At 44.3% G+C, this 25,033-nt stretch overlaps 1 protein-coding gene across 3 annotated transcripts; it reads right to left on the minus strand.

Annotated features, from left to right (window-relative positions):
- Positions 1-915: 915 nt before the first annotated feature.
- prrc2a (proline-rich coiled-coil 2A) lies at positions 916-24,463 on the minus strand. 3 transcript variants are annotated; one of them, XM_035991556.1, is made up of 17 exons: positions 24,094-24,415; positions 18,494-18,645; positions 15,966-16,143; positions 15,731-15,827; positions 15,532-15,613; positions 15,275-15,418; positions 14,536-14,777; positions 14,145-14,233; positions 13,855-14,006; positions 10,686-10,779; positions 10,369-10,558; positions 10,089-10,181; positions 9,326-9,878; positions 8,894-9,150; positions 8,349-8,655; positions 6,906-7,128; positions 916-6,723 (listed from the first exon to the last, which is right to left on the minus strand). In XM_035991556.1, the coding sequence occupies exons 2-17, from the start codon at positions 18,606-18,608 to the stop codon at positions 3,681-3,683; spliced, it is 5,859 nt and encodes a 1,952-aa protein (XP_035847449.1). In that variant the 5' UTR covers positions 18,609-18,645; positions 24,094-24,415; the 3' UTR covers positions 916-3,680. The 3 variants fall into 3 exon arrangements, with proteins under 3 accessions (XP_035847449.1, XP_035847450.1, XP_031151791.2); XM_031295931.2 differs by having other exon boundaries at positions 3,681-6,723; positions 24,306-24,463; XM_035991557.1 differs by lacking the exon at positions 10,089-10,181 and having other exon boundaries at positions 24,094-24,414.
- Between the last annotated feature and the right edge of the window lie 570 nt (positions 24,464-25,033).

Consider the following 25,033-nt stretch of genomic DNA (forward strand, 5'->3'; position numbering starts at 1 on the left):
TCTCTGAAACATATTTTCTTGCAACTTAGCACATGCTCTACAGTTTACAGTTTCTGGTACCTCACGATGATCCCAAAAAAACAGTTGGTTGCTTCATATAATGCCACTGGTTACTTTTAGTACAACACATTATTTAAAGGTTTGTTTAAGGCAGTCTTGTAAATCACCAGCAATCACACTACTTTTCTTGGCAAGACCCGCCCCTGAGTGGTTGACGTCAGCAAGGTTAAGGTGAGGGCATGACTTCCGAGTGGTTAGGGTGTATCTGATGTAATGCATGTCATTTGTTGTATGTATTTTGTACTTTTGTATTTGGCTGTAATGCGTTGTATAAATAAATAAATAAATAAATAAAAAAACAACTTCCGAGTGGTTAGGGTCAGGATAGCCCCATTGGTCAGGGGGACGTGCGAGCATGGACGCATGGCCAATCATTGGGCTTGAATGCTACACAGGGCGTGTCTTGCCAAGAATAGCAGTAGGATTCACATTAACGCGGTTAGCACCTGTATTTTCATACTTTACCCCTCCCTTTTTCAAGAAAATGCATCAAGTTTGGATTTATTTTTTCCAAATGAAAAACAGCCCAAAGACATTTATACTCTTTGCATTAATTGTAATGTAATAAGGTCTACATAATTATATTGACTTGAAAAATAAATGTCAGGACAATAGATCATTAGATTCCTTTCATGTAGAACATTTTGTGAAACACAGGTTTAACTAATAATGTAAAAAATATAGCAGCATTCCTATGATGCTGGCTCACTGGTATGGTTTATGACACACCTCTACGTAGAATTAAACGATCAGTATTATTTTCCTGCAATGACATGTCAAAACATGTGCAGTGAGAAAGGTATTTCATCTTGAACTTTTTTCACAATTTTCCAAGAAGAATGAGACATGCAATTATTTTTTCCATTAAATCAAAAGTAGTTTATTTATCTTTGCCTTCTCTGTATAACTTTATTATAATAAGACACTTCTCTGCTTGTACATTGCTCCCTTGAACTAAAAATGGCAACATTTGTTTGTGGGAATGTAAGTTGGGGTAGACAAAACTTAGATACATACCAATATACATACATGTGTGTATATTACGGTTCCATTAATAAAACCATAAATGCTATAAAAAAAAAACAAAAAAAAACAACAGTTTGAACCACTCCAGGTACCTTGGTAATGCTGGAAAACAGTACAATCTTTGAGTAATTTTTCTGGAATACACTATTTGTTTTCTTTTAACATGGGTACATGAAATAATGCGCACATCAACATTAAGAGTTAAGGAGGGATGAAGGACTCTTTGAGCCAGTGTTAAGTGTACAGCTATCAATGTATAAACCAGTAACAGACAAGGCAAGCTGCACCCATGGGTGTGTTCATGCTTAGAGGCGAGGGAAAAAAAATATGTCCAACTTCACTTGCCTGCAGAAAAATGTATGATTAAATTACACAAAAGAAAGGGGTGAAGTTCTCCACTGCATGTTCTTCATCTGGAGGATGAACATATACACACAGCTGAATGTATACATGTGGATGTATTTAAGAAACAGCAGAATTGTCTTAATAATGGTTAAATCAAGTGTGGGCAAACAAGGCAGAAAGTGCTTGCCATTCATGTTAACCTCTCCGGTCCCCAACCCCTTCCCAAATTATTACACTAACACCAGAAAACGCACACATGCCACAGACACATACACACAAGCACGCACGCACGCACGCACATAAACAAATCATTAAATGCCCTACTCACAACATCCCAGAGACGATCTTCAAACTGTTGTCAGTAAACAAACAAACCCCAACTTACAGCAGTGACAGAGTTGACGCAGATGTATAAATCGATTTTAGTTCCCCTTGGATGTCGTCTCCGTGTGCCATTTTGTCTTTTATGTATGATACAAACTACGTTTACAAGTGTAATCCTACATCAATCCAATATTTTCTCAATACTCCAGGTTGGCATTATTTGTTGCGAGTGAAACCGTGGAAACCGTGTTAACTGTAAGAAAGTGACTCGCGTGACACCTCGTCAGCTTTGTCCAAAATTGAACTAGTTTGGGCTTCTGGTTGCCACAATGTACTGAAACAGCCATCCAGAGAACACGCTTTGAAAAATACTTCCTCAGACAAGGAGCTCTTGGTAGTAGTCCTTTCTTGGTGTGAGGAGTCTTCACAAAAGCACAAAGAAGTGTGTGGGGGGAGGGGGGGGTGTAATAGTACAATACTCAACCCTGCTCTGTACTCTGGGCCCAGACAGAGTACCTGTCCTGTTGCATCACACGTAACTTGCCCAAAAACAAACAAAATAAGAAAAAAACAGCAACCATGGGTTTTTGTTATACTACAAGGAGTGCTTATTAGGACATATTAAATTACCTATTGAAGCATTAACAATTTTTATGAAAGTCAAACTTTTTTTTTTCTTCATTCTATCATGAGCTACATTTTCATTTCACTCATTTTATCCCCCTTACAATTTGGTATTTCATCTTCAGGGAGAGAAAAAAAAAGTGTTTCCATAAAAGTGGAAGTCACTGAGGAAATAATGGTTGTTAAAATAAAGCCGTCAAGCTATCAATAGTCTAGCCTAGTCTTCATAGGGTAAACAAAACTCATGAATGACAGAATACAAATTGGGGAACTTGGATTTACGTAAAACTTCTGCAGGTGGGGAGGATGCTACGATGAAGCTAAAAAAAGCCTTTATTTCATAAAAAGGACCAACCAATAGCTAATGAAATGATCAGATCAGATGTCTATCTGAACAAGCAGCAGAAACATTGATATTAAAGACTAATCAATGTGATCAATGCAAAGTGTAGGTGAGCAGTAGTACTTCAATGGGTCTTATCACAGTAATCACAGACGGAGTTTGCAGGAGTCAGCAAAAGGAGGAATTAGGGAATTTAGTAAAAAGGTATTTTAATGACCTGCTTTTTAGAAGAAAAAACACACACCCCTAACATTTCCCAAAGGCTGAAACTCAACTGACACAAGGCCAAAAGAAAAAAAAAAGAAAAAAAAAAAAAAAAAAAGACAAAAACAAAACAACTTATGGTACATTGTTCTCGTTAAAAGATGAAGCTGCACTCTTTCCCTTTGTGAGGGAAGTAATGCAGAACTGCACTACTGAATACCACCCAAGGCCAAAGTGTGGTAGAAATATACATAGGTACATATATATAAAAATTAGCCCAATCCAAACATTTGCCAATTTAATCCCATGTTTTGATTTTGCAACCATATGACTGCATGTGTTCTGTATGTTTGTAAAGATGTCATATTTGTGCTTGTATACGCAAGTGTGTGTGGAGCTGTGTGAATGTCTTCTGTCAAAACGACGTGCACCTCTCATTTGAAGAACCACATGCTTGTCAAATCCAACTGGGGTGAAATTATTGGGGGGGGGGAGGGGGGGGAAAGCACAACTGAACAAACGGAGAAATTTACAATAACGGACGGTTGATGGTAGATTGATGCAAGGGGAAAGAGGTGACTGGGGTGGGGCACTAAAGTGAATGTGAATACCATCTCCATATACTGTACAATGCACTAATCAGTTTAGGGATGCCAACAGATAAGCCATGAAGTAATTATCAAAAAGGGATAAAGATGCAAAAGGGTGGTTTTAATGTGGGTGGGGTTCATCTGAAATGTTTTGAAATATTTCATCACTTCCTATTTTTCGGGGAGGGCCAGTTGCCACGCCTCTCCCCGCGGTTGCCACCTCCATTACCAGGCCCGCCAGAGCCACCTCCAGGCGGCCCTCGTGGGCCTCTTCCTCCCCCTCCGCCTCCACCTCCACCAGGGTTGACCCTCCGATTCTGTCGCTCCATGCCAGGACGCTGGCTTGAGAAGCTTCTTTTATTCGCCGAGGGCTCTTTTCCCGTCATGTTGCGGTCGACCCCACCTCCGCCTCCCCCTCCCCCCCTTCCCAGGTGATGGGGATGGTGAGAAGAATAGGACTTCCCTCCTCCTCCTCCCTCCCTGTCTCTGAACTCTGTGAAGTCGCTGCTCTCGGAGGCGGTCTCCCACTCCTCGTTGGCCTGGTCCGAGTTCTGGTTGGTGAAGTCAGGGGACTTTGCTCCATGGCTGTGGTGGTGCTGGGGGTGGGTCTGCCCAGCGTTGCCCTGGTTGTAGTGGTGATGGTGGTGTTGACTATTTGCATTGCTAAGATGCCCGCCACCACTGCTATTGTTGGTTGTTAGTGTGGTGTTGTGGTTAGCATTTTGGGCATTGCCCGTCACGGGAGCAGAAATAGGGGCTCCGTTACTGTCCTGAACTGAATTCAGGGTAGGAGAAGAGGGTCTTCCTCCCCCGATGACCCCCACTCCTCCGTTGATACGTGCGGCATTCTCTCGCTCCTTCAGTCTCCGGAAGCGAGGGGGCTTGTCCTGCTGGTGCTGGGACCGCCCGTGACGGCGACGTCTAGGTGGTCGCTCAAACCCACTGGGAGGAAACCCACGGTTAGTGGGAAGAGGGAGCGCATTTAACCCTCCAGAGTTTGGCGTAGGGTTGTTTGAAGCTTGCTGGGTCACAACTCCACCATTTTCAGTGGAACACAAAGTGGCAGGAGCTGCAGCGGGTAAAGACGGCTGAGGGGGATTGGACCCCTGGCTTTGAGTTTGACTTGCATCAGCTGTCTTGTCTTTCTTCTCTCCTCCATTTCCTCCCCTGCCCAAGTCTTTTGGTCCAGAGGTTTGTGGCGGGCCTTGCTGTTTTCGAGCAGAGGCTGATGACTTGGAGGACCCACTGTGAGAGGCTGAGCTGGGTCCAACTCGGTGGCCCCCAGGCGGTCCTCCAACATTACCACCACTTCTGTAGATGTTTCCTCCTCCACTACCTCCACCCCTGCCCCTCCTAGAGGGCACACCCCTGGGGGTGAACACCCGGGCCTGGGAACCTCTGGCTGGTGCAGATGACATATTGCCGCTGCCAGTGGTGTGGGCATTATCAGAGCCATTCTTGGTGTTAGATTTCTGGTGGTCTTCCTTGTCTGAGTGAGCAAGGTCACTCGCACCACTCTCACTGCCAGTCTCTGAACCTCTCTCGCGCCTCCTCTTGGGTATTTCCTCATACTCTGAACCCTCACTGCGGGTTTCACTCCGGTTCCTAGCCCTGGCTGGGTTATGCTGGGACCGATCCTGACCATGTCTGCCACCACCCCCCTCACCCTTTGATTCATGGTGGTGGCCACCGCCAACAGATGAACGGTAGTCTCTGCCGCTCCTGCCACTCATTCTGCCCCGACTGCCACCAGTGGGCCCAGCAGCGGCCGTGTAGGTGCCACGGTAACCCCGGCCACGCCCGTAGAACTCTCCCCCTCTTCCGCGACTGGCTCTGCTGCCCTTGGCGGGGACGCCATGGTGGTGGGAGGTGGCTCCTCCTCTCTCAAAGGAGCGGTCCCTGTCCCTCCTGGAGGAGGACCCTGAAAATCCTGAGGAAGTGGGGTCTACATCTTTGGGTCCTCTACCAGACCCACCCCCGCCTCCTCCTGAGGGTCGTTCCTTTCCTCCGTTCCTGGGTTTGGCTGTCTGGGCTGGCTCATCTTTAGATGGAGCTGATGTGTTCTGGGAGGTGGAGGAAGCTTCCTGCTTCATAAGGGTGGGTTGGCCACCATCTTTCTCTTTATCTTTCCCAAAACTTGTTTTTTCTACTCCATCAGCTTCCCCTCCATCTCTCTTCATCTCCTTCAGCACAGGCTTCTTAATGGGGCCAGCCCGCTTGTTGGAATTGCTGCCTCCCATCTGGTTGGAGGGTCTGTGGTCAGATGGAGTGTTGGAGGAGTCCTCCCCTCCACGGGAGTTGTTCCCACCTCCTGCATTGTTGGCCCTCCTACCATGAGAGGACCCCCCACCTGTATTGCTGCTGCCAGGCCGTGGGCCCCACTGGGTCTCCGTCTTGTGCTCCCGCCCCCCTCTTTGGTTTGATTTAGGATGAGGGTGATGCTGCTGCTGAGTATGACTGCCATGTTGAGAGGGAGGTGGGCTAGAGGTCATGGAAGCAGGGGGAGCATATGCCGGGCCTGTTTTCTCCTGTTTCACATGGCTGCTATTGCCGGCACTGCCACTGTTGCCTCTTTCACCATGACTGTGCCCGACACCAACTTCACTCTCTCTCTGGGATGGGTGATGATGCAGGGCAACTTTGACATTCCCATCTTCCCTGGCAGAAGAGGAGGAGGAAGAGCAGGAGGATGAGAGGGAAGGTTGGTGGATTGGGGGAGTAGAGTCTGTCTTCTTAGCTGGGGCCTCAACAACCCTGTCTCGGCTGGTTTCTGGCTTATGGGGGTGGAGAATGAAGTGAGGCTGCTGAGGGTGGTGGCTGTGATGGTGGTGGAGATGAGAGTTGCTCTCAACAGGGGGGTGATCAGCACGACCGTTGCGATCGTAGTGAGGGTGTGGGGCTCCCCATATCTGTCCCTGCTGAGACCCTCGTGGAGGCCCTTCATCCTGGTGGGTGTAATTATGCGGCTGATTTCCCCTTTCCGCCCTCTGCTGCTGCTGGTGGGGATGCATCCTCGCACCCTGGTCAGGGAAGTTGCTGTAGTTGCCCCGCCCACTTATGTAGTGATGAGGGTGGTGGCCACCTCCCTGGACCCCAACTTGAGTGCCAACTGGAGGTGGAGTCTGATTGGATGTCCCAGAGGTGGAGCTGGGCTGCTGAATGGGTCCCAATCCACCCTCTCGCATGCGGTGTGGAGGAGTGTCACTCCTAAGATAAAAAAGATAGAAGAGTACAAATTACTAAATCAAGCCATTAAATAAAGGGCCAGTTCAATCGTATTACAAAATAACTTTTTTTCCCCACACTTACACTTTGAGTATGTGAAGCATTTGCAGTTTATAGAGGACATATAATATCAGCAGTGTGTGTATTTTGGAAAATATCCATACCTGGGCCCTTTGGCCACATCGTCATCCTCCAATGCCTGCTTCTGCCTGAGGGGGGATGTTAGTCCACGGCCCTCCCCTCCGCCAGGGAATACCTCCTGCCCCCAGGCCATCTTAGGATCCATAGGGGGGGTCCCACGGTGAGGATGCCCTGGATGCTGTTGCTGCCTGTCAAAGGAGTCTGAACCAGATCCCCCCGAATCAGACCGCTCGCGCCCAATAAGCCCTGTGGTAGTGAAGAAGTATTTTTAAAAAGGACACTTTGCTGATTTTTAACCAACTTTATATCATAATAATGGTGTTAGTATGTGTAAAGGAACTATGTTAAACTTCACTTCATTTAACCAGTGCCCAGAACTCCCTACTCAAAAACCCCAGCAAAAAGCCACTGGATGACGTGTTTCACGTCATCCAGTGGCTTTTTGCTGGCTCTTTAGGCTTTTGCTCAAACCACAGATTGTACTTCTGCATAAGGACACAAAGAGTATAGATGCAGACTAAGAGAGAGAGCCGCCGTCCCCCTCTCTCTCTCTCTCAAACTTAGACCGAACTTAGATAAAACTGTACAACTAGACAGTGCTGATCAAATACAGACCAAGATTCTGTTACTGTTTTGCCTACTTCACACCTAAAATGTTTTCAGAAACATATTTTAGTGCACCATTTGGCAGTAATAGAAGAGTTTGTGTACAGGAAGTAGGGGCCATACGGTTACCTGTATTGCGTAAAAATTGGAGGCTGAAAAACTTGAGATGAAAATGGTAAAACTAGGTAACACTGATCAAATATAAACAAAGATTTTGTTACTGCATTGTCTATTTCTAACCTAAATGTTTTCAGAAACATATTTTGTAATACGATATAGTTTGTTAGCAGCCGGCTGCAATATTGATTCTGTGACATGCTCGCATTACATGGGAGCGTTTATTGGTCTGGTGCAGTGCATTCTGGTAGTTAAATTGGCTCTTTGTTGAAATGTGCTAAAGAAATAAAGTTGTCTTGCCTTACAACCTCCAGCCTGTCAGTCAGTCACCAGGACATAGTGAACACTGTGCTTGTCTGTCTCAGAGAAAGGGTTACTGCCTTGACTGCTTTCGGCTCGCCATTATATTATATTGCAGCGAACGCCGTCGACGTGGAGTTTTGAAAACTGTAACCACACTTGCAACTCTGTGTGTCAGAGCTCCGCTCTCTGTCAACATGCAGAGAGGCTTACGCGCTCTCAGGTACCGAAAATTGGCAACGTTTCATTTAACGTGAATTGGTCCGTGGACATAATTTAGTCAGTACCCAAAAAAGTAGCGAGATCGGTACCCAACACTAATCTGAACAATGTTTTGTAATATGGCAGTATCGTATTATCTCATTACTCAATCAGTGAGCTTTTGAATCACTTATCTTCAAAGCATTTCATCAGATCTCAGTGATTACGTCACTTCCACTCACCTGACGGGTGCATGCCTGCTGGATAGTAGTCCATAGGTGGAGGGCGGCCCTGCATCATGCGGGGGTCCATGTAGGGCATCATCATCCAACGAGGGTCAAAATTCATTGGCAGGGGTGGGGGTCGGACCATATTGCTGGGTTGATACATGGGTCCACCCTGCTTGGGTCCAGGCCCAGGCTGGGGTGTTGAACCTGGTGAAGGACCCTGTTGAGCCTGGGGCTGGGGGGACAGCTGGCTTTGTGATGCCTGGCTGTGCTGCTGTTGTTGCTGCTGCTGCCACTGCTGCTGCTGCTTCAAGAGCTGCTCCTATACATTTTTTTTCAAAAAAACATAGCACCCAGAATGTTTAAGAACAGGAATGTCAGACATATCTATAAAGCCATGCCTGCATTGGCGGCAAAATCATAACCCTAACCCCGTAGCTCCCTTGTGGTGGCTATTTTTGTCTCTGAATAAGACATTCAAAGAGTCAAACTCATCTAGAATGTAACAACCATTCAAGCAATACCTGTACTAAAGACAACAGACAAGTATAGATCCTAACCTGCTGCTGCCTCTGAAATCGAGGTGGAAGAGACTTCTGGTACTTTGAGTAACCCTGGCCAGGTGGACCACTGGCTGGACGACCTGCTCCCCCTCCGATATTCTCAATCTTCACTGGGTCGACTCCTCTTTCACCTACACTTCCTGCACGGATGTGTGGACTGCCCATGGTCTCTTCCTTATTTTCTCCTGGTAAAGGTATGTCCAGCGTGGGCTGCTGTGGCTGTGACACAGCAGGCTGGGGACACTGTTGGGCTTCTGAACCAAGAGAGAAGGTTGTAGGGCTGAATAAGGGGCCATAATCAAGCAGTGGAAGCTTTATTTGAACGGCCATATTAAACATTAGGTGTTAAGAAAGCCGAATCAGGTGTTAGTGATCTAAACGATTCAGATGACCAGTCATTGCTGATCACGTGTCCATGTACAAACTCACCGGCACTGGAGTCATAGCTGCTGTTGCTGCTGGCTCGCTGTCGGTCACCGACTCCAGGACTGGACCCTAGCTGGACAACCAGCACTGGAGGCTCTTCAGGGTCCACACAGGGGGATGGGGGCTGGCTGATGTTGGGGGAGGAGGCAGAGGCTGAAATAGATGGACTAGGGCTGCCTGCTGTGGCAGCTGTAGCGTTTCCATCAGGGCTGGGGCTTTTACAGCTGCTACCAGCACCTCCTATGTTGCTGCCCTGCTGTTGTTGCTGCTTCTCATCAAGCCTCTTTAGCTTCTCTGCGCAGGCTGCGCGTCTCTCCTCCTCCATCCTACGTTCTTCCTCCTCGCGGCGGCGACGGGCTCGCTCCACAGCAGCAGAGATCTCAGTAGAGGACTGCTTCCTGCGCTGACGCCAAGTCTCATCCTCATCATTTTCCTGGGGTCCAGGAACCAGCAGGCCCGGCTGTGCAGGAGGAGAAGGGCCTCCTGGTGCAGGCTGATGCTGGACGGGGACAGGTTTCCCCGGGCCTTGAGAGGCACCCTGGCTTTGGGGCCGGTCCTGAACAGTTAGAAAATAGGATTGCTCCATTATGCAGTTTTCAACTCTAGATAACACTAGAGCAATCACGAATGATTACATAAACCGAAACAAAACTCAAGATTCAAAAAGCGAATTTAAAACTAAAGATGACTTATCCATAAGACCTGGGGCGGTGGATGAGATAATGATAGAAATGATTTATCTATGAGGCGCTATCCGGATGGCTACCTGTCGGTAAAAGGAGTAAGACCCTTGTCCAAGGAGGGGCCCAGGTGGGGGGGAGGGTTGCTCCCGGGGACCACCCAATCCAGGCCTGCGCCCCTGTATACAGGCAGACAGAGTTAGCCATGCTCCATCACAATCTACACTGACAGAAACACAACTCTGCCCACAAAGTCTTTGCAGAATGCCCAAATTGTCCCGTTTTGAAAATTTGGACATACATCTTTTCAAAGCTTGAGCATGGCTCGTCTGGGAAACACCTTATTGCTGCTGGTCAGCGTGCTACCTGGTAGTTGGTTGGTGCTCCCTGGCCCCCCCAGCCACTGCCTCCCTCCTCGGCCCATCCTGGCTTGCTGGAGGGGGGTTGGGAGCTATTGTCGGCATTAGAGGGAGGAGTGCGGCGGGCGTCTCCGCAGCTGTCGGATGCTCGAGAGCGAGAGGTTGCAGGTGGGGCATCCTGGGACCTCTGCTGCTCACTGAGGACAAAAGAAATGTTTTGTCTAACAAATGATAACAGCTTGTATAATGTAATCACATTTATGCCGAAAAACTGTATTGTCATAACTTGAAGTGATCTCATGCTGAATGTACTTGGTCACATACCGCAAGTCATTCTTGCTCTCGGTTCTCTCCTCTTCCCCCTCTTCATCATCACTGAACTTCAACTTGGCGGAATAATCAATCTCCTCATGAGCTCCTGTTAAAGAAGAAAATCAACAAGAAAACATCAGAGCCACGTCTGTACCAAACATTCATTCAGTGCATTTGCACATCATTCATCACCCTTCACTTTGATAAACCGGATCCTCCACTCCACTTGGACCAGCAGGAAATATGATATGCAGAAACATTTGCAACGTTAGATGGCATGAATCTGATCCACTACTACTATGTCATCACCTCCTTAATCATTTAGCAGCACAGGCACTAAATCAACATGAAATACATTATGATATTTTAAAGGTGCAATATGTAATACTGACAGCTAGTGTTTAAAATAGTTACTGCAGTACAAATTCAAAATACTGGAGAGAGTCGTCTCACCCACCCCCTCCTCCCCAGACTCAAAGTTCCTGGAGGTTGCCAGGCTGAGACCGCAGCATCCACAACAATGTTGCTAGACGCTTGTCTCACGTAGCCAGACATTACTTCCCAGCACAGCGGAGTAGCTAACGTTAGATGCTGGCTAAATTTACAGTCATAGAAAGCCGTGCTCACACGGAGGTCTGTAACCAACTGACAGACACACTTTTCGTCTTAGAATTGCGGTAGGAACCGCTAAAAACAGAACAACCTCGCCGTCCTCTCCACCCGACTGAACACACTTTATTGGCTTAGAATTACGGCAACAATCGCTAAACACACTCTCCTCTCTTCCCGATTTACAGCCTCCCTCTGTTGTCTTAAAATAACTCAGTGTTGTCGGCTACAGCCGCTGAACATGCAACATGTTGTAAACAGCCGTGGCCCGCTTGCCTGGTCCTCCGGTAATGTCAGCAGTTAGCAGGGTTAGCATGGCGGCGTTAACCAGGACCAGTCAGGATCACTTTACTGGCTGTGTCTCAATTTGTTTTTGCGCGTAACCAACTCGGGTACTCTAGCTATATAATTTAATGTGAGTACACAAATTTTGAAATGACATTAAATGCCCGTCCTTTGTAACGTTAGCCGTGATAAATTCGCCTGAAGGTAATATTTACCTGTTCAGCAGGAAATCAGCCAACCCCTTTTGGGCTCCAAGCTGTCTATGCTTTTTAGATTATTTTTTGGGCATTTTATGCCTTTATTATATAGGACAGCTGAAGATATGAAAGCGGAGAGAGAAGGGGAATGACACGTAGCAAAGGGCCGCAGGTCGGAGTCGAACCCGCGGCCGCTGCGACAAGGACTGAGCCTTTTTACATGGGGCGCACGCTCCACCAGGCGAGCTATCCAGGCGCCCCTAGCTGTCTCCATCTTTCAAATACATCTCCAATATTTACCCGGGGTTTGTAGTGTCTCTGGTCACGCAACGGTTTAAAACATGCCGGTTTTTTTTAGGTCGGGTAGAATTTATCTCCGTTGATCCCGTTCGTTTGTTTCAGGGTAGCTCCAGGATCCTCCATCTTAAATTCAAGGCTTTTTAAGACCTTTTTAATAGGTCTTAATTTTCAAATGAAATTCAATGCCAACTTCGTACCCATTCCGACAGAAGTATGAGGGGAAAATGTCAAATCTGTATACATTTTAAATCCTAGAAAATAATTATGTACAAGTGGCTACTTGAATTAAATAACACATTTTATTTAAATTATCAGTCATATTTAATAAAATGTATTGGATTATAATATAATCCAATAAAATAAGATATTACACTGCATAATGAGCACTTTTACTTTTGGTACTTTTCTACTTTTACTGCAATACATGATCTGAGTAAGTCTTCCACCTCTGTAAATCACCAACAACAGTCGTGCATGAATACCTGCAGCAGTGTTTAACACTGAAAACACACAGCTCAGTGTTAACTTGCAGCTCTGCTACAGTAGCAGATAACCTTTAACGTTACCTGCCGGTCACTTCGTCTCTAAACCGTCTGCTCACAGTGAAGTCCTGCACGGATCAACAGATGTTAGAGTCCGGTGGCTGCTCGCTCCGTTTGTTATAAGACGCACAACGAGCAGATTAATGCGCTCACAGCTCCAATCTTTGCAGATTTACCGCTCAGTGTTTGGCTAGCTAATAAGTCGTTAGCCTGTTAGCTTGAGTTTTGTCTGAAGGCGCCGAGCGGCCAGCCAGGCTCGACACACACCGACACATTCCGCACATCTTCCACTCAGTTTAACCGCTAACCCCCCCCAGTACCGTGTTTACTTTGTGTCTCGGTCCTCCGGTGCGTCCAGTGACGGGCTCCGGTCAGTTTTTAATTAGCCTATATTAGTAACGGTTAATTTTGTTACGGTATGAACTTAATCCTAGGAAAGGCAAAAAAATATAAGACCTTTGTAACGAAATCCAAGACTTTGTATACCAAATTCAAGGCTTTTAAGGCATTAATTTGAGATTATCAAATTTAAGACTTTTTCGCTGCTTTTAAGACCCCACGGGTACCCTGTGTTTGCTGCTTTCATGGCTGTACTAATGTTACAGCTTTAGCGCACCAGATTTACGTTTTTACGGGTATATCTGGCAACCCGGCCTGGCTGTCAAACTGGGCAGTTGATAACAACACACACGCCAAAACACAAACAGAAATTTCGTCACGGATCGGAAATTTCAAAAGAAGAAAATACTGGCATTAGCATGGTTGTCAGAAAAGATAGTATTTCAACTTAGCATGTTTCCTTAAAATCTGGTGACGCATTGGGGTAATTTTTGGATTTTTTACAGTAAATATATATATTACATATCGGACCTTTAATATCACAATTTAATGGGGCTAGACTCTCCGTGTACAGCAAAAACAAAACTGCAGCACTAGTTTACTATAGCTGAACTCTAAATGGACTGTAAATGCTTCACTTGTAAATACATATAAAAATTTCTGAATGTTACGATTTTGCTAATTTCTATATCTATATTTTTCTACATTCTATATGACTCTAGATATGTTTTCCAGTGCCTTTATCAGGAGATAGTTGTCATTTTTCCTTCTCAGTGTCAAATGAACTACTCATGATCTAGTGAGGAACCACTATTTTTTTATACATACAACCAAAACAAATCAGAACAGGTTCTCCATAGCCAACACTATTTACATGTTTTATATCTGTGAATGAGCTTTTTGTTTTACCTGCCCAGCCCTCATCTCCATCGTGGTCCAGCTCGTCTAGCTCCTTCAGGTCATCCTGCTTTAGGATAGAGGGTCGCTTTACCACCTCTCCACCTCCGTCACGTGGGCCGCCCTGAGGCCTGCTGTCCGGACCACCCTGCCCACGAGAAAACCTGAAAGAGGGGAGGAAATTCGTTGTAAGCCATATATCAATACAAAAAAAATACAGCATTGCTGCAAAAGGCAGGAGAAATGGGATTCATAAAGTAGCACAATACTAGCTTTACACTTGATTTCGGCAAGGAGCATACCTTGGAGGAGGCCCTTCTCCAGGTGCCGGGTACCTGTAGGGCCCCTGAGGGCCATAGGGGCCCGGAAAGGGCAGGTAGGGAGGATACATCTAAAAAGAAAAAAGATCAGGTTCAGGTACAATTTTTTTATAATCTGCAGGGCTGGGTTTAAAAAAAAACAACAACAAAAAAAAAAAATTATATATATATATTTTCCAATTCTTATCGATTTTCGTTTGAATTATCCAATATCAATTCATAAAATACAGGATCGATCTCTGTCTGTATCATAGGAAACTAGTCGACCTAAGGAATCCATTGGTACCAATGTCATGCTAGCTTGTCGGTAAGGGGGTTAAAAAACACTCCAAAGATGGGCTACATTTTGGCGATAAACAAGAGGAAAACTTACGAAGGGAGGCATGATCCCTCGGTATTGGGGGAACCCAGGCCCCACAGGGGGCTGGGGCAGGGGCAAGGCGGGGCTGCCAGCGGGAGGGTTCCTAGGTGGCCCGTGGGACTGAGAGTTTGGAGGGGGGACCCCAGCTGCCCCATCCATCACCAGAGTCACACCAGTGCCACCCTCCACTGCCCCCTCCCCAGACAGGGTGGGCGCCAGGGCTCGGCCCCCACCGTCCCGCCAACTTGTAACGTCTGAGGACAGTGAACACAGGAGAGGACAGAGCAGTCAGTATGGTTTATAGGCTTTAATGGAATAAGGTCAGAGATGCAAAGCCATTACTTTACAAAGATAACACATCCTTTTACCTAAGACCCCATTGCTGGAGTACTTAATAATATGAATGGATTAAGTTTTTGTCATACAATTTTTAGTTAATAAAAAATAAAAGTAAGAAACTTTTCTATTTTGCCTTATTCCCTAATTAGACTTGGTTTTGGAAAGTGCATACCAACCAAAGCATAAAGAAAATAATACATACACATTATGACCACTCTTGTTGTGAATTTGTAACAATAATACAAGCCAAATTAATAATCAATAGGAAAAAAGCTTGCTGACTATTTGCTCAGCTGCCCCATGTTATCAACTGAACCACTCATACACACAATCTTGTGAGAGAAGTTTTCTAACCACCACTGACTTCAATAAAGTTTATCAATTATTGGAGATTAGGTGGGTTATCACTCACTCTGGGGGCGGAGGCTTGGTCCGGGCCCATACCACTGATCTGCAGTGCCCTGTTCTTTGCCAGCTTTGTCCTGGTCGCCAGCCGCCTGCAGGGTGGGAAATTCCTCGCGAGAGAATGGCGACGGTAGGTTTGATGCCTTTCCACCTGCAGAAAGGGAAAACAAGGGGTGATTTTGTTTTTTATAGAGGGTGGCATGTCTAACGAAAAGCTTATTCCAGCATATTTCTTTTTAAACATGAACAAAAAGGAAGACTCACCATCCCCTTGTGTTCCATGTGTAACACTGGCCTGTGCCCAGGACCTTGCCCCTACGGCCTGGGTTGAAGCTGGGGCCAGAGCCTAACACAAAGAGACAAACACCATATGATACATGTCAACTATGGCCGCGATACATCTCCATGCACATTATCAACAAAAAGTATGACTTTGCATTCATGTTAATGGGACTGCGTGTACCTCTGAAGCTGGCGGGGTTCTCGGGCGGGTCGGTGCAGGTGTCGGTGAAGCCACAGGCTGCTGCGATTCCGGCTGCGGTGCTGGCGATGCATCGGTACTGAGAGAAAGAAAAATTTGTATTACACAAGTTAGCCTCAGAAAAAGAAAAACACTCAGTATTTTTTTCGACTATCAATTGTAGTAACTTTAACTCGAAAATGTGTGATGGATTTGGTGCTAAAGGGGAGTTACTTACCTCTTTGGGTCCGCTTGTTCCGGTTTGCTTGCCCATCCTGTGCCGTCTTTGGGAACGAGTGAGACGTTGGGATCGTTGCCTTTGTTCTCTGCCTTCAGACTGGGCAGGTTGGCAGGGGGTGGCATACGCCGTGCGGAGGCAACTTTACCAAGAGACTGCAGGCCATGGCGGGGGGGAACTGATATGGGAAAGAGAAAGGAGGTCATTAGCACAGATGGACCACTAAAACCTGACACCAGTTAGATCTCCTGGGTGTAAGGAGCAGCCTGATGACAGGGATGGCGCTTGCTGGATACACAATTAGGATGCTAAACAACCAACAAGGCTGGAGGCTTGGTAGTTTCAGTCTGGTGATTCTGATGAATATGGATTATAAAAAAGCCTCAAGACGTTATTAAAAAACTTCCAGCAAACCCACTTCAATTACAGTTAATGGAGAAGTTCTAGGATATCAGATTCAGATTCTAAAAAGTGAAGCCGTGCTGAATATCAATCCCAAATTTGTTTCCATGAGGCTTAGAGAAACCTCAGCAGTGCATGGCTTCACTATGTAGGAGGGGGAAGTCTGTATTTTGGAAACGGGACAGCTGCTTAGATCTAGTGGGGAGCTTCTGAATAAAACATTGACTGGGGACTCAGCACAGAAGTCAAACACCGTCAACAAGTAAGCCTCTGTCTCAAGTCAGGCTCAGCTGACATGTTAAGGCTCGAGAGCCAGTCACCCTCCAGACCGTGTATAATTTCTTTTTATATGGCTACAGATGAGAAACATTGTAATAGACGATGTTTTTTCTCTCTCAGAGACAGGTATATAAGAGTATTAAATATCCTTGATCCCTGAATAATATTAACAGCATCAGCAAAACCAGGTTGGCAGGCAGTTGAGAGATGCAGCACATCATCCACTTGCTGTATTGGAAATCACCCCCCGCGCTATTAGGGAGACAGTAGGCTAATGCATCAGAAGCGTCAGAAGACAACACAGCACAGCCAGGCACTTTTAATCAAAACAGCCAACGGGAAAATCAAACTGTGCGTATCAGAATTGTTTCTCATACCTAGGTCTGATTAATTACCAAACAAGTAGAGGTCGACCGATATGGTTTTTCTCTGGCCGATGCCGATCTTTAGAAATCAGGGTCAGCCGATTGCCGATTAATGCTGCCGATTTATTTTGGCCGATATGTGCTTGTTTTTAAACCTCTATTTGAAAGATAAAATGTAACACTAATATACACAGAATTTCTCAACAAAAACATTTATTGAACACTTCACCAGTCTACACTTGTAGCCTATACTTCAATAACAAATGTATAATGTAAAAACATACTGTAGCCTATATTGTATAAATAATGTATGAAAAATATATTAAATAAACGAAACAGGTAAGAAGAAAATAAACACTGTAAAATAAACCTTTCAATGAAAAAATAAAGTTCAGTGCTCTCTAAAGTCAATTCTTGTTCACCTTGTTTGTTAGATCATTGTTCATTTGTTGAAGTGTTTTATCTGTGTTTTGGGGATCCTACTGTTACATGTCCTGTTGATTTCCAGATTTCTGTCATTCAAACAACTCTTAGTTGTAATTTAAAACTCGTCCAGCCAATTTAATAAAATTGAGGGTTTTATTCGTGCTCGAGTCCATAGATGCAGTTAATGGATACAGGCACGGAGAACTGAAGGCTCTGTTAGCAACGATTAGCTCCGTTAGCGGTTAGCTCCAGTTAGCTCCATTGTAGGAGTGGATGAGACTGCCACAGACAGGGATAACAACCAGACTCTGATAAATGATATTCGGGGAGCTTCCACAGCGGTTTTATTAGTACAGTTAATCCCAAGGCAAGAACACCAGCAACATGCTACTGCTAACGGTAGCGTCTGAACCTGAAGTGACTGTGCGAGACACACTGCGCAAGAATTCACAAGGGGAGGGGCTGGAGGCAGCTGGTCTGGGCGCGCTGTAAAAAATGTCGCCTATTCATGTTTTTAACACTAGGCTGCCCGCAGATGCGCCTGCTTATTAATCGGCTTGATATTGGCCGATGCCGATTATGTAAAAAATTGCCAAAAATCGGCCGATTAATCGGCCGACCTCTACAAACAAGTCGTACGTAAGAAGAAGAAACTTTATTATTCCTCACATACAATCGTACAGTATAATGTAGTGAAATTCAATTACTGCATTTAACACATCCTAAGTATTAGGAGCAGTGGACAGCTACATACAGCATCCGGGGAGCAACATGGGGTTCAGGGTCTTGCTCAAGGACACTTTGACATGTGGCCGGAGGATGGGATTGAACCGCCAATCTTGTGGCTAAAGGCCAACCCACTCTACCTCGCCACGAGCCACAGCCATATTTAGTGACAAAACAAAACAAAAATGGCAGAATGTAAACAGAGCCTGACAGGCAAGCGATATTAAAAAAACAAAATACCCTGGGTAGAAAGACAGAAAGGCCAATCCATTGCAGTGGATGTATATTGTGACAATAAAAATGTGGACATAACAGAACAAAGAAACTCACCAACAGGCTTTTGTGTTTCAAGGCTCTTTCCTTTGTATGTATCAAACAGGTTGAGGGACGCATACTTGGTTTTGCCTTCCTTCCCCTTTGCAGTTTGCCCAGAGCGCTCTGACATTGCGCTGTCCGCTCATTGAGTATGGTGAGCCCTGAGACTGGGGGAGAGAGAGGGAGACAAAAACAGAGAGAAAGTTTTGACACCAGATAAACACAGAAAGTGAAAGTAAAAGGTGCTGATTGTATAAGCATGCATTCAAAACAACTAGCAAAATAGAAACTGTTTCACAAATCAAAATATCCTAAACATGTGCGTTGACGCGACAAATTCAAATAAGGGATTCGACAGCTGGATGTGTGTGGTATAATTAAGCACTCATAGAGGAACTTATAGTAGCGTTGTACAACAGTGTAAAAAAATGTTAAGCATAGAAACATAAGTATCACAACATAGGCAGACCAATCCCGTAAGCTAGCTAGTAAGACTAAATGCCGTTCCACACAACATTTTCTAAAGCTTTGACATTTTTAGTCCTCTGTCTCACAGAAAATATATTCCTCCATTTCGACAAATTATCATCCACAGATGTTGCATTACACAACTCACAGTAAAATCACATTGGCAGCCAATAAAACTACATACATTTCCTGTTGACCATTGTGCACTTCAATTATCTACATTTGCAAGTTAAATGCGTAAAAAAAGCTACAAAACCACCTCTTAATGCCTGCAACCAAAGAACTTCCTTTAGGAACTTTTTAAAGGACATTTTAAGGACCAGCTGTGGCATTCAACATAGCAGTTTATTAAAAGACATTTTGGCTGGCCAATGGCCTTCCAGTACAACAGCTCAGCTTCAAAAGATGTTAGGAAGTAAGTTTAAGTCACTTCTTAATTATGTAATTTTGCCAGAAGACATGTATTTTTATTTTTTTAAATAAGCCAATCCGTACATCTAAAAATATGTTGGTAGCATCCCAAGGGTCGGACTTGTTAAGTTAATTGGCCAATCTTTAGATCACAATCGTCAATCTAACACTAGGCTACATAAGGAACTGTATGTGTTGTAAGTATTAGACAAGTCAGATGTGTCGATGGACCTTTCCATAAATCAGAATATTTAAAGTTGCTTTATAGCTTCCACAGGGCTCTGTCCCATGGAGTTGCACATTTTTATTATTTGCACCAGAGATGAGAGTGCCTGTTCCTTAATAATATACAAACGTATTAAAATAAAATAGTTATGTTAAGCCCAGTCAATAAATGCATTAAGGCCATTCTCATATTTGGGTGTTGTTACAGAGACAGCGCCATGTATTTGTCCCATCCATGTCGCTTACACTGTACACCTACTACTGCCCTGTCCTCCTGACAGCCCAATTCTTACTGACACACGATGAAAGCTTAAAGGGGTGATTGAGTGATTATATAGGGTATTTTACACTGTTCCTTAAGGTCTCCTAATAGGGTATGTAACATTGGTTGGGCTGAAAATTGCCCGAATGCTATTTTAGTAGGCCCTTAACTACCCTGTGAATATGGCTTTATTTGGAACAAGAGCTTTTCTTCCAAATATGGTATGCTCATGAATATTTAGATGAGCTGCGCGCTGATTTGTTTGAGCGAACCCCATAGAAACACATTGGAGACAAGACAGCAGTTCTCATATTTCAGACACTGCAAAGTTATACATTGTTTGTCGGGCTATTTCGTTATTAAATTCACTTCTGAGACTTTTTTAAGCAAGAAATCAACTATATAAAGCTCAAATATGGGCCGTTTTACGAAAATTGATGGCTAATGCAAATTTGGTAAGATGTGTCGGACTTTAGGAGCTCCACACAGCGGACAAAGCAGCAACCTCCATACCCAGTGAAAGTCACCTTTTCTCGGTTACTGGACGACCGGGGCTCGGGGCTCCGCTGAGCTCCGGAGCTGCAAGCTAGGCTATGTGTCCCATTTAATCCCATGGGAAAAGATCGTTGCTACACTTTCGGCATAACTTTCGTATATTTACAGTTTGAATTTCATCATGCCACTTACATAACATATACCCCAAGGTCTTATAAAGCTAACAATGGTGTCCGATTTGAATTTAATGAATTTTTGTGAACATTAGGGGTTTCGTTAGCTGCGACTGTCCCTTCAATCCTATGGGTAAAGATCGCGGCTAGCTGCAGGCCCTGGAGCTCCATCAGGGCCTCGGCATTTTGTAGTCCAGTAACAGAGAAACAGTGACTTTGCGCGGGTATGGAGCGCAGCGGGCTTCCCTTCGTGACGGAGATCCAGCTAGCTCACAGCGAGCCGGAGTCTATGAAGTAGATACGCTGGGCGGCGAGGCAGCACCGGCCGCTGTCACGTAGCCTGCTGAGCTCCTGCTGAACTACGACACACAGTCGGACAAAATTTGCAATTAGCCATCAATTTTCGTAAAACGGCCCATATTTGACCTGTACATAGTTGATTTCTTGCATAAAAAAAGTCTCAGAAGTGAATTTAGTAATGCAAGAGCAGGCGAACAACGTAAAAAGTGTCTGAGATTTGCGCAACCTAGATTTAGAAGACTAACTGACCTCAAATCAGTTAGTGGCCTATATAAATTTTGGGGCGTTACAAAGATAGAGACTAGAGCCAAATGAGGAGGAGCAGCCGAGTTGACGTCAACTAGGCGGCTCGTTGAGATTTGCCCATTTTCAGAGGCAGTTTCAAACTGTGAGATTTGCAGAGGAAAGAGGTGTCAATGGGATTTTGAGGTTCTATGTATGTCCTAGTTACCCACTAAACTGTCATTATTCAACTATGACAAGGTAAAATCGGTTTTGCATTCAATCACCCCTTTAAGTGTGGTGTTTTAGGGTTATCGTGGTAGTTACAACACCATTTGTGAAACTTAGTAGAAAACCACAACTTTTTTATGAGGTGGGCAGGTGGATTAGTACTGGGATAGTCTATATCCTAGGTGTTCCACTTCCGGGATTGCCCTGGTGCTGCAGGAAATTCCGCTGGATGCATATATTTTCCGTTTCCTTCTGCTTTCTTTGTGTTGAAATTTAAAATTTCGGTGGATTTATGAGGACTACTGTTGACTGCTCCTCAGATCTCTGCATGGTAAATTGAGACAGCTAGCTAGACTATCTGTCCAATCTAAGTTTTCTCTCGCACGACTATTTTGCAGCGGCTCTGTGCAGAGTTTAGCACCGCCCATGACGATTCTGATTGGTTTAAAGAAATGCCATTAAACCAGAGCACGTTTCCTCCCATCCCCGAATGCTATGTGAAGTAGCCAGACCTATCTTCAGCACGCTATGGAGGGTCTGGCAAAGCGAGCTTAGTACAGGGATAACTTAAGCATCCTTTTTAAAAGGTAGGTTATCTAGATACACAAAGTTTGGCTAGGGCAGGTTCAGCATAAATACAGTTTAACATGAGCAGAACTAGTACAGTGCATGACTACACATCTCATCACAGGAACCACTGTACAAAAGAAAGAAAAAAAAATAACCATGGTCTCTGTGGCAACACATTATATATTATATTCTTCAATGCCTTTCCTTGGCTCCATGGCAACTGCCAGACCTTTAGCTTGAACTCATTTTACTGTACATCAATAAAACGCTGACATCTGTCCAATCGAGAGTGATTTGGCTGTATCCAGCAGGTTAAACAGCTGCCCCCACTTCATCGTAGTCCCACCAAGAACAATTAATGAGAACAGATGATTCTCCTCAGATCATTATGCTACAAATTACATTAGTAATTCCATTCACTTGCTTTGAATCAAGTGGCGAAATGATGCAAGCTGATACACATGGTTCATGACCAGAAGAACTATTTTAGAGCTGAACAAAGACTTCAGCAACAGTTATTTTGTTCTGTAAAATATTGGGACATGAATATTTAAATGACTAAAAAGGTGAAAGAATGGAAATCCTAACTCATGACCGCTCTGTCAGTATGCCTGAATAACAAGTCTACCCTAATAGATGACTGCAAAAAGGCCCATACATTACATACAGTAGTGTGACTATGTTTAACCAAACCAACAGATTCAAAGAGGGAGAATATTAAACCACAATCAAAACGATGCTGAAAGACTCAAATGTAAAGCCAACTGCCTTCTACTGCTCACGGGTAATCTTCATAATGACAAAAGGCATGATGTCTGTAATACACACATCACTGAGGAAAATAAATACACAAAACAACAGAAGGAATACCATGCACCAGCAGCACTGCACCATGCCTCAATATCCAGATGAGATTAGAAAATTAGGTCGTAGGATAGCTGGTCAACTACATGTTGTATGGGGATTAACGGGGCCAGCAGCTAAATTACACTATGTTATGAAAAATACACTTTTATTTAAATCAAATCAAAAAATTAAAGGATTATTAAGATGCGGGGGTGTGGGTGTCAGTATGGTCAGTGGTGTAAGTGTGCATAAGTGAATACATGCTGTGTGTGTGTGTGTGTGTGTGTGTTAAGGTGCAGACAAAGTATTAAATTAAAAAAAAAAAAACTAAAGCAACACAACGAAACCAACGGATGAGAATAGGGAGCTGAAACTGCAGCAACCGCAAGGCAGGCGGAGAGAGATCAGTCACACAAGCCATAACTGCAGCGACGTAACGTTATACCACAAATCAAGTTACCGATAAACACGAGAATATTTGTGCAAAATCAGCTAGTAGCAATTAGCACCAAATATAAACCATAAATTGCTGAAGCTACAGACGCGTACATATGTCTTTATTGCAGTGCTAATTAACGTTAGCTGGCTAACACAGGGCCTCAGTGTTGGCGTTGGGAGGGTGACTGCGTTGATGTTTCATAATGCATCCCTTGCGGTAACATTAGCTTCTTGCTCTTCAATTCTGAGGTGCTACGTTTTGAATCACACCCCATACATCACGACTGGACGTTTTCATCGAGGTTATTAAGCTTTTCTATGTGTTGTAGAAGGCACAGGACAACGCAGGAAAAAAAACAGATCTTATTGGGAGAACAAAACAAAATGGCGGTGGGGACAGGCCCGGTGCATATTAACGTTAATATAACCGGTTGTGTAGCATAACTTGGCTCAAACAGCTAATATTAAAATAGACACTTGCAATATAGGCAAATTAATTTTAGTTGTTTTAAAAAATATCCATAGAAATAAACATCAGTTTTAACTAACGTCAGTGTATCGCAGACTGACAGTGTGTTAGCTCAAAGCTGCACAGTAACGTGTATCCGCTAACATTAATAGTTAGCTACGCACAGAGGATCGGTGGCAAACAATTATATATTTAAACAACAAGCTAACTTAGTAGCCAGTTTCACCAGAAAATGTAGCTATATATGTAACGGTATGGCTATTCACAAAACGATTACTCTACCATTTGATATGACAAACGCTAGCTAACCACTTAGCCAAGCTAGCTAGGCAATAAGTCAACAACCAACTGTGCCTTTCCAAAAAAAAATAAAGCCTTCCCCTTCACAAAACATCCTCTCGGGTAAGTTAACTCGATGTCCAACGACAATGGTCATTATTTCTAATCAGTATAATGTAACTAATCGGTGTTTGCATACGAAATGCAACATGTCCCAGCCACTGACCTGGTCTTGTTCCGACTTGTCTCGAGGTTGTATCGCAGAATGAGGTTAGCTAACGTTATGCTATCTCGTAGCTTTCTAGCAAGTGACCCAGCTAGCGTAGCTAAGCAACGTTATCCTCCTGCATAGTCAAACACATAAGGTCTTTGCAGTAGATCGCATCAACTAACTATGAGTAGTAACGTTACTATATATAAAGAAGGTGTTCGGCTTACTTGCACTCGTTTTCTTTTAATTCCAAAAATAAATGAAAAGGGGAAAAGAAAATTGTAATACTGGACTCGATCCGTCACCTAAAGAGCCGTCAACGGCTACTGGGTAATTTCGTGAGATGGAAGCCGTTTGGGACCTCAACAGTGATTTTCAAAGTGGGGTCCGGGGGTCCCGAGGGGTCCGTGGAACTCTGCCAGGGGGTCGGTGAAAAGTTTCAGATTCATTCATTAATACGTTATCATGATGTCAACATTTCAACGTTTTTTTTTACAAAAAGCTTAAAAAGCCCTATTCGCACGGGACTAGCATTAGGCCTACCTGGGGACCTCTGGTAATTCGTAATAATTGTGGAGGTCGTCTGATGTTAATCCAGTGTCAATCTGTCAAGTCTGTAATTTGTCATATTTCGCCAAACACAGAAGTTGTGTGATAATATTAATCCCGTGTGAATCAGCATCTCTGTGATTTGGGGCCGTATTGGCTGTGGTGGCAATTATAAATGAAAGTTTTGATAGAGCCATAACATATGAAAGGTAATAATGTCAGTGAATTAAAGTAAATACAGTGTTCTTTCACATAACATAACTAAGACTATAGAAGTGTAAAAAAAAAAAAAAAAAAAAAAAAAGCTACATCAAATTATTCCAAGGGATATACATAAGGGGGTATATTCTATACCTTATAAGGGGTCCTTGGCTGAAAAAAAGATTGAGAACCTCTGCAGCTACAG

The sequence above is a fragment of the Sander lucioperca genome, chromosome 14 (assembly GCF_008315115.2).
Source record: "Sander lucioperca isolate FBNREF2018 chromosome 14, SLUC_FBN_1.2, whole genome shotgun sequence".
Lineage (NCBI taxonomy): Eukaryota > Metazoa > Chordata > Actinopteri > Perciformes > Percidae > Sander > Sander lucioperca.

Coding starts and splice junctions, on each gene's coding strand:
- prrc2a (XM_035991556.1), bottom strand. CDS start 18,608: ATGTCAGAGCGCTCTGGGCAAACTGCAAAGGGGAAGGAAGGCAAAACC. Junction 10,559..10,685: donor GAGAGCAAGAATGACTTGCG/GTATGTGACCAA, acceptor TTTTGTCCTCAG/TGAGCAGCAGAGGTCCCAGG. Junction 10,182..10,368: donor GAGCACCAACCAACTACCAG/GTAGCACGCTGA, acceptor GCCTGTATACAG/GGGCGCAGGCCTGGATTGGG.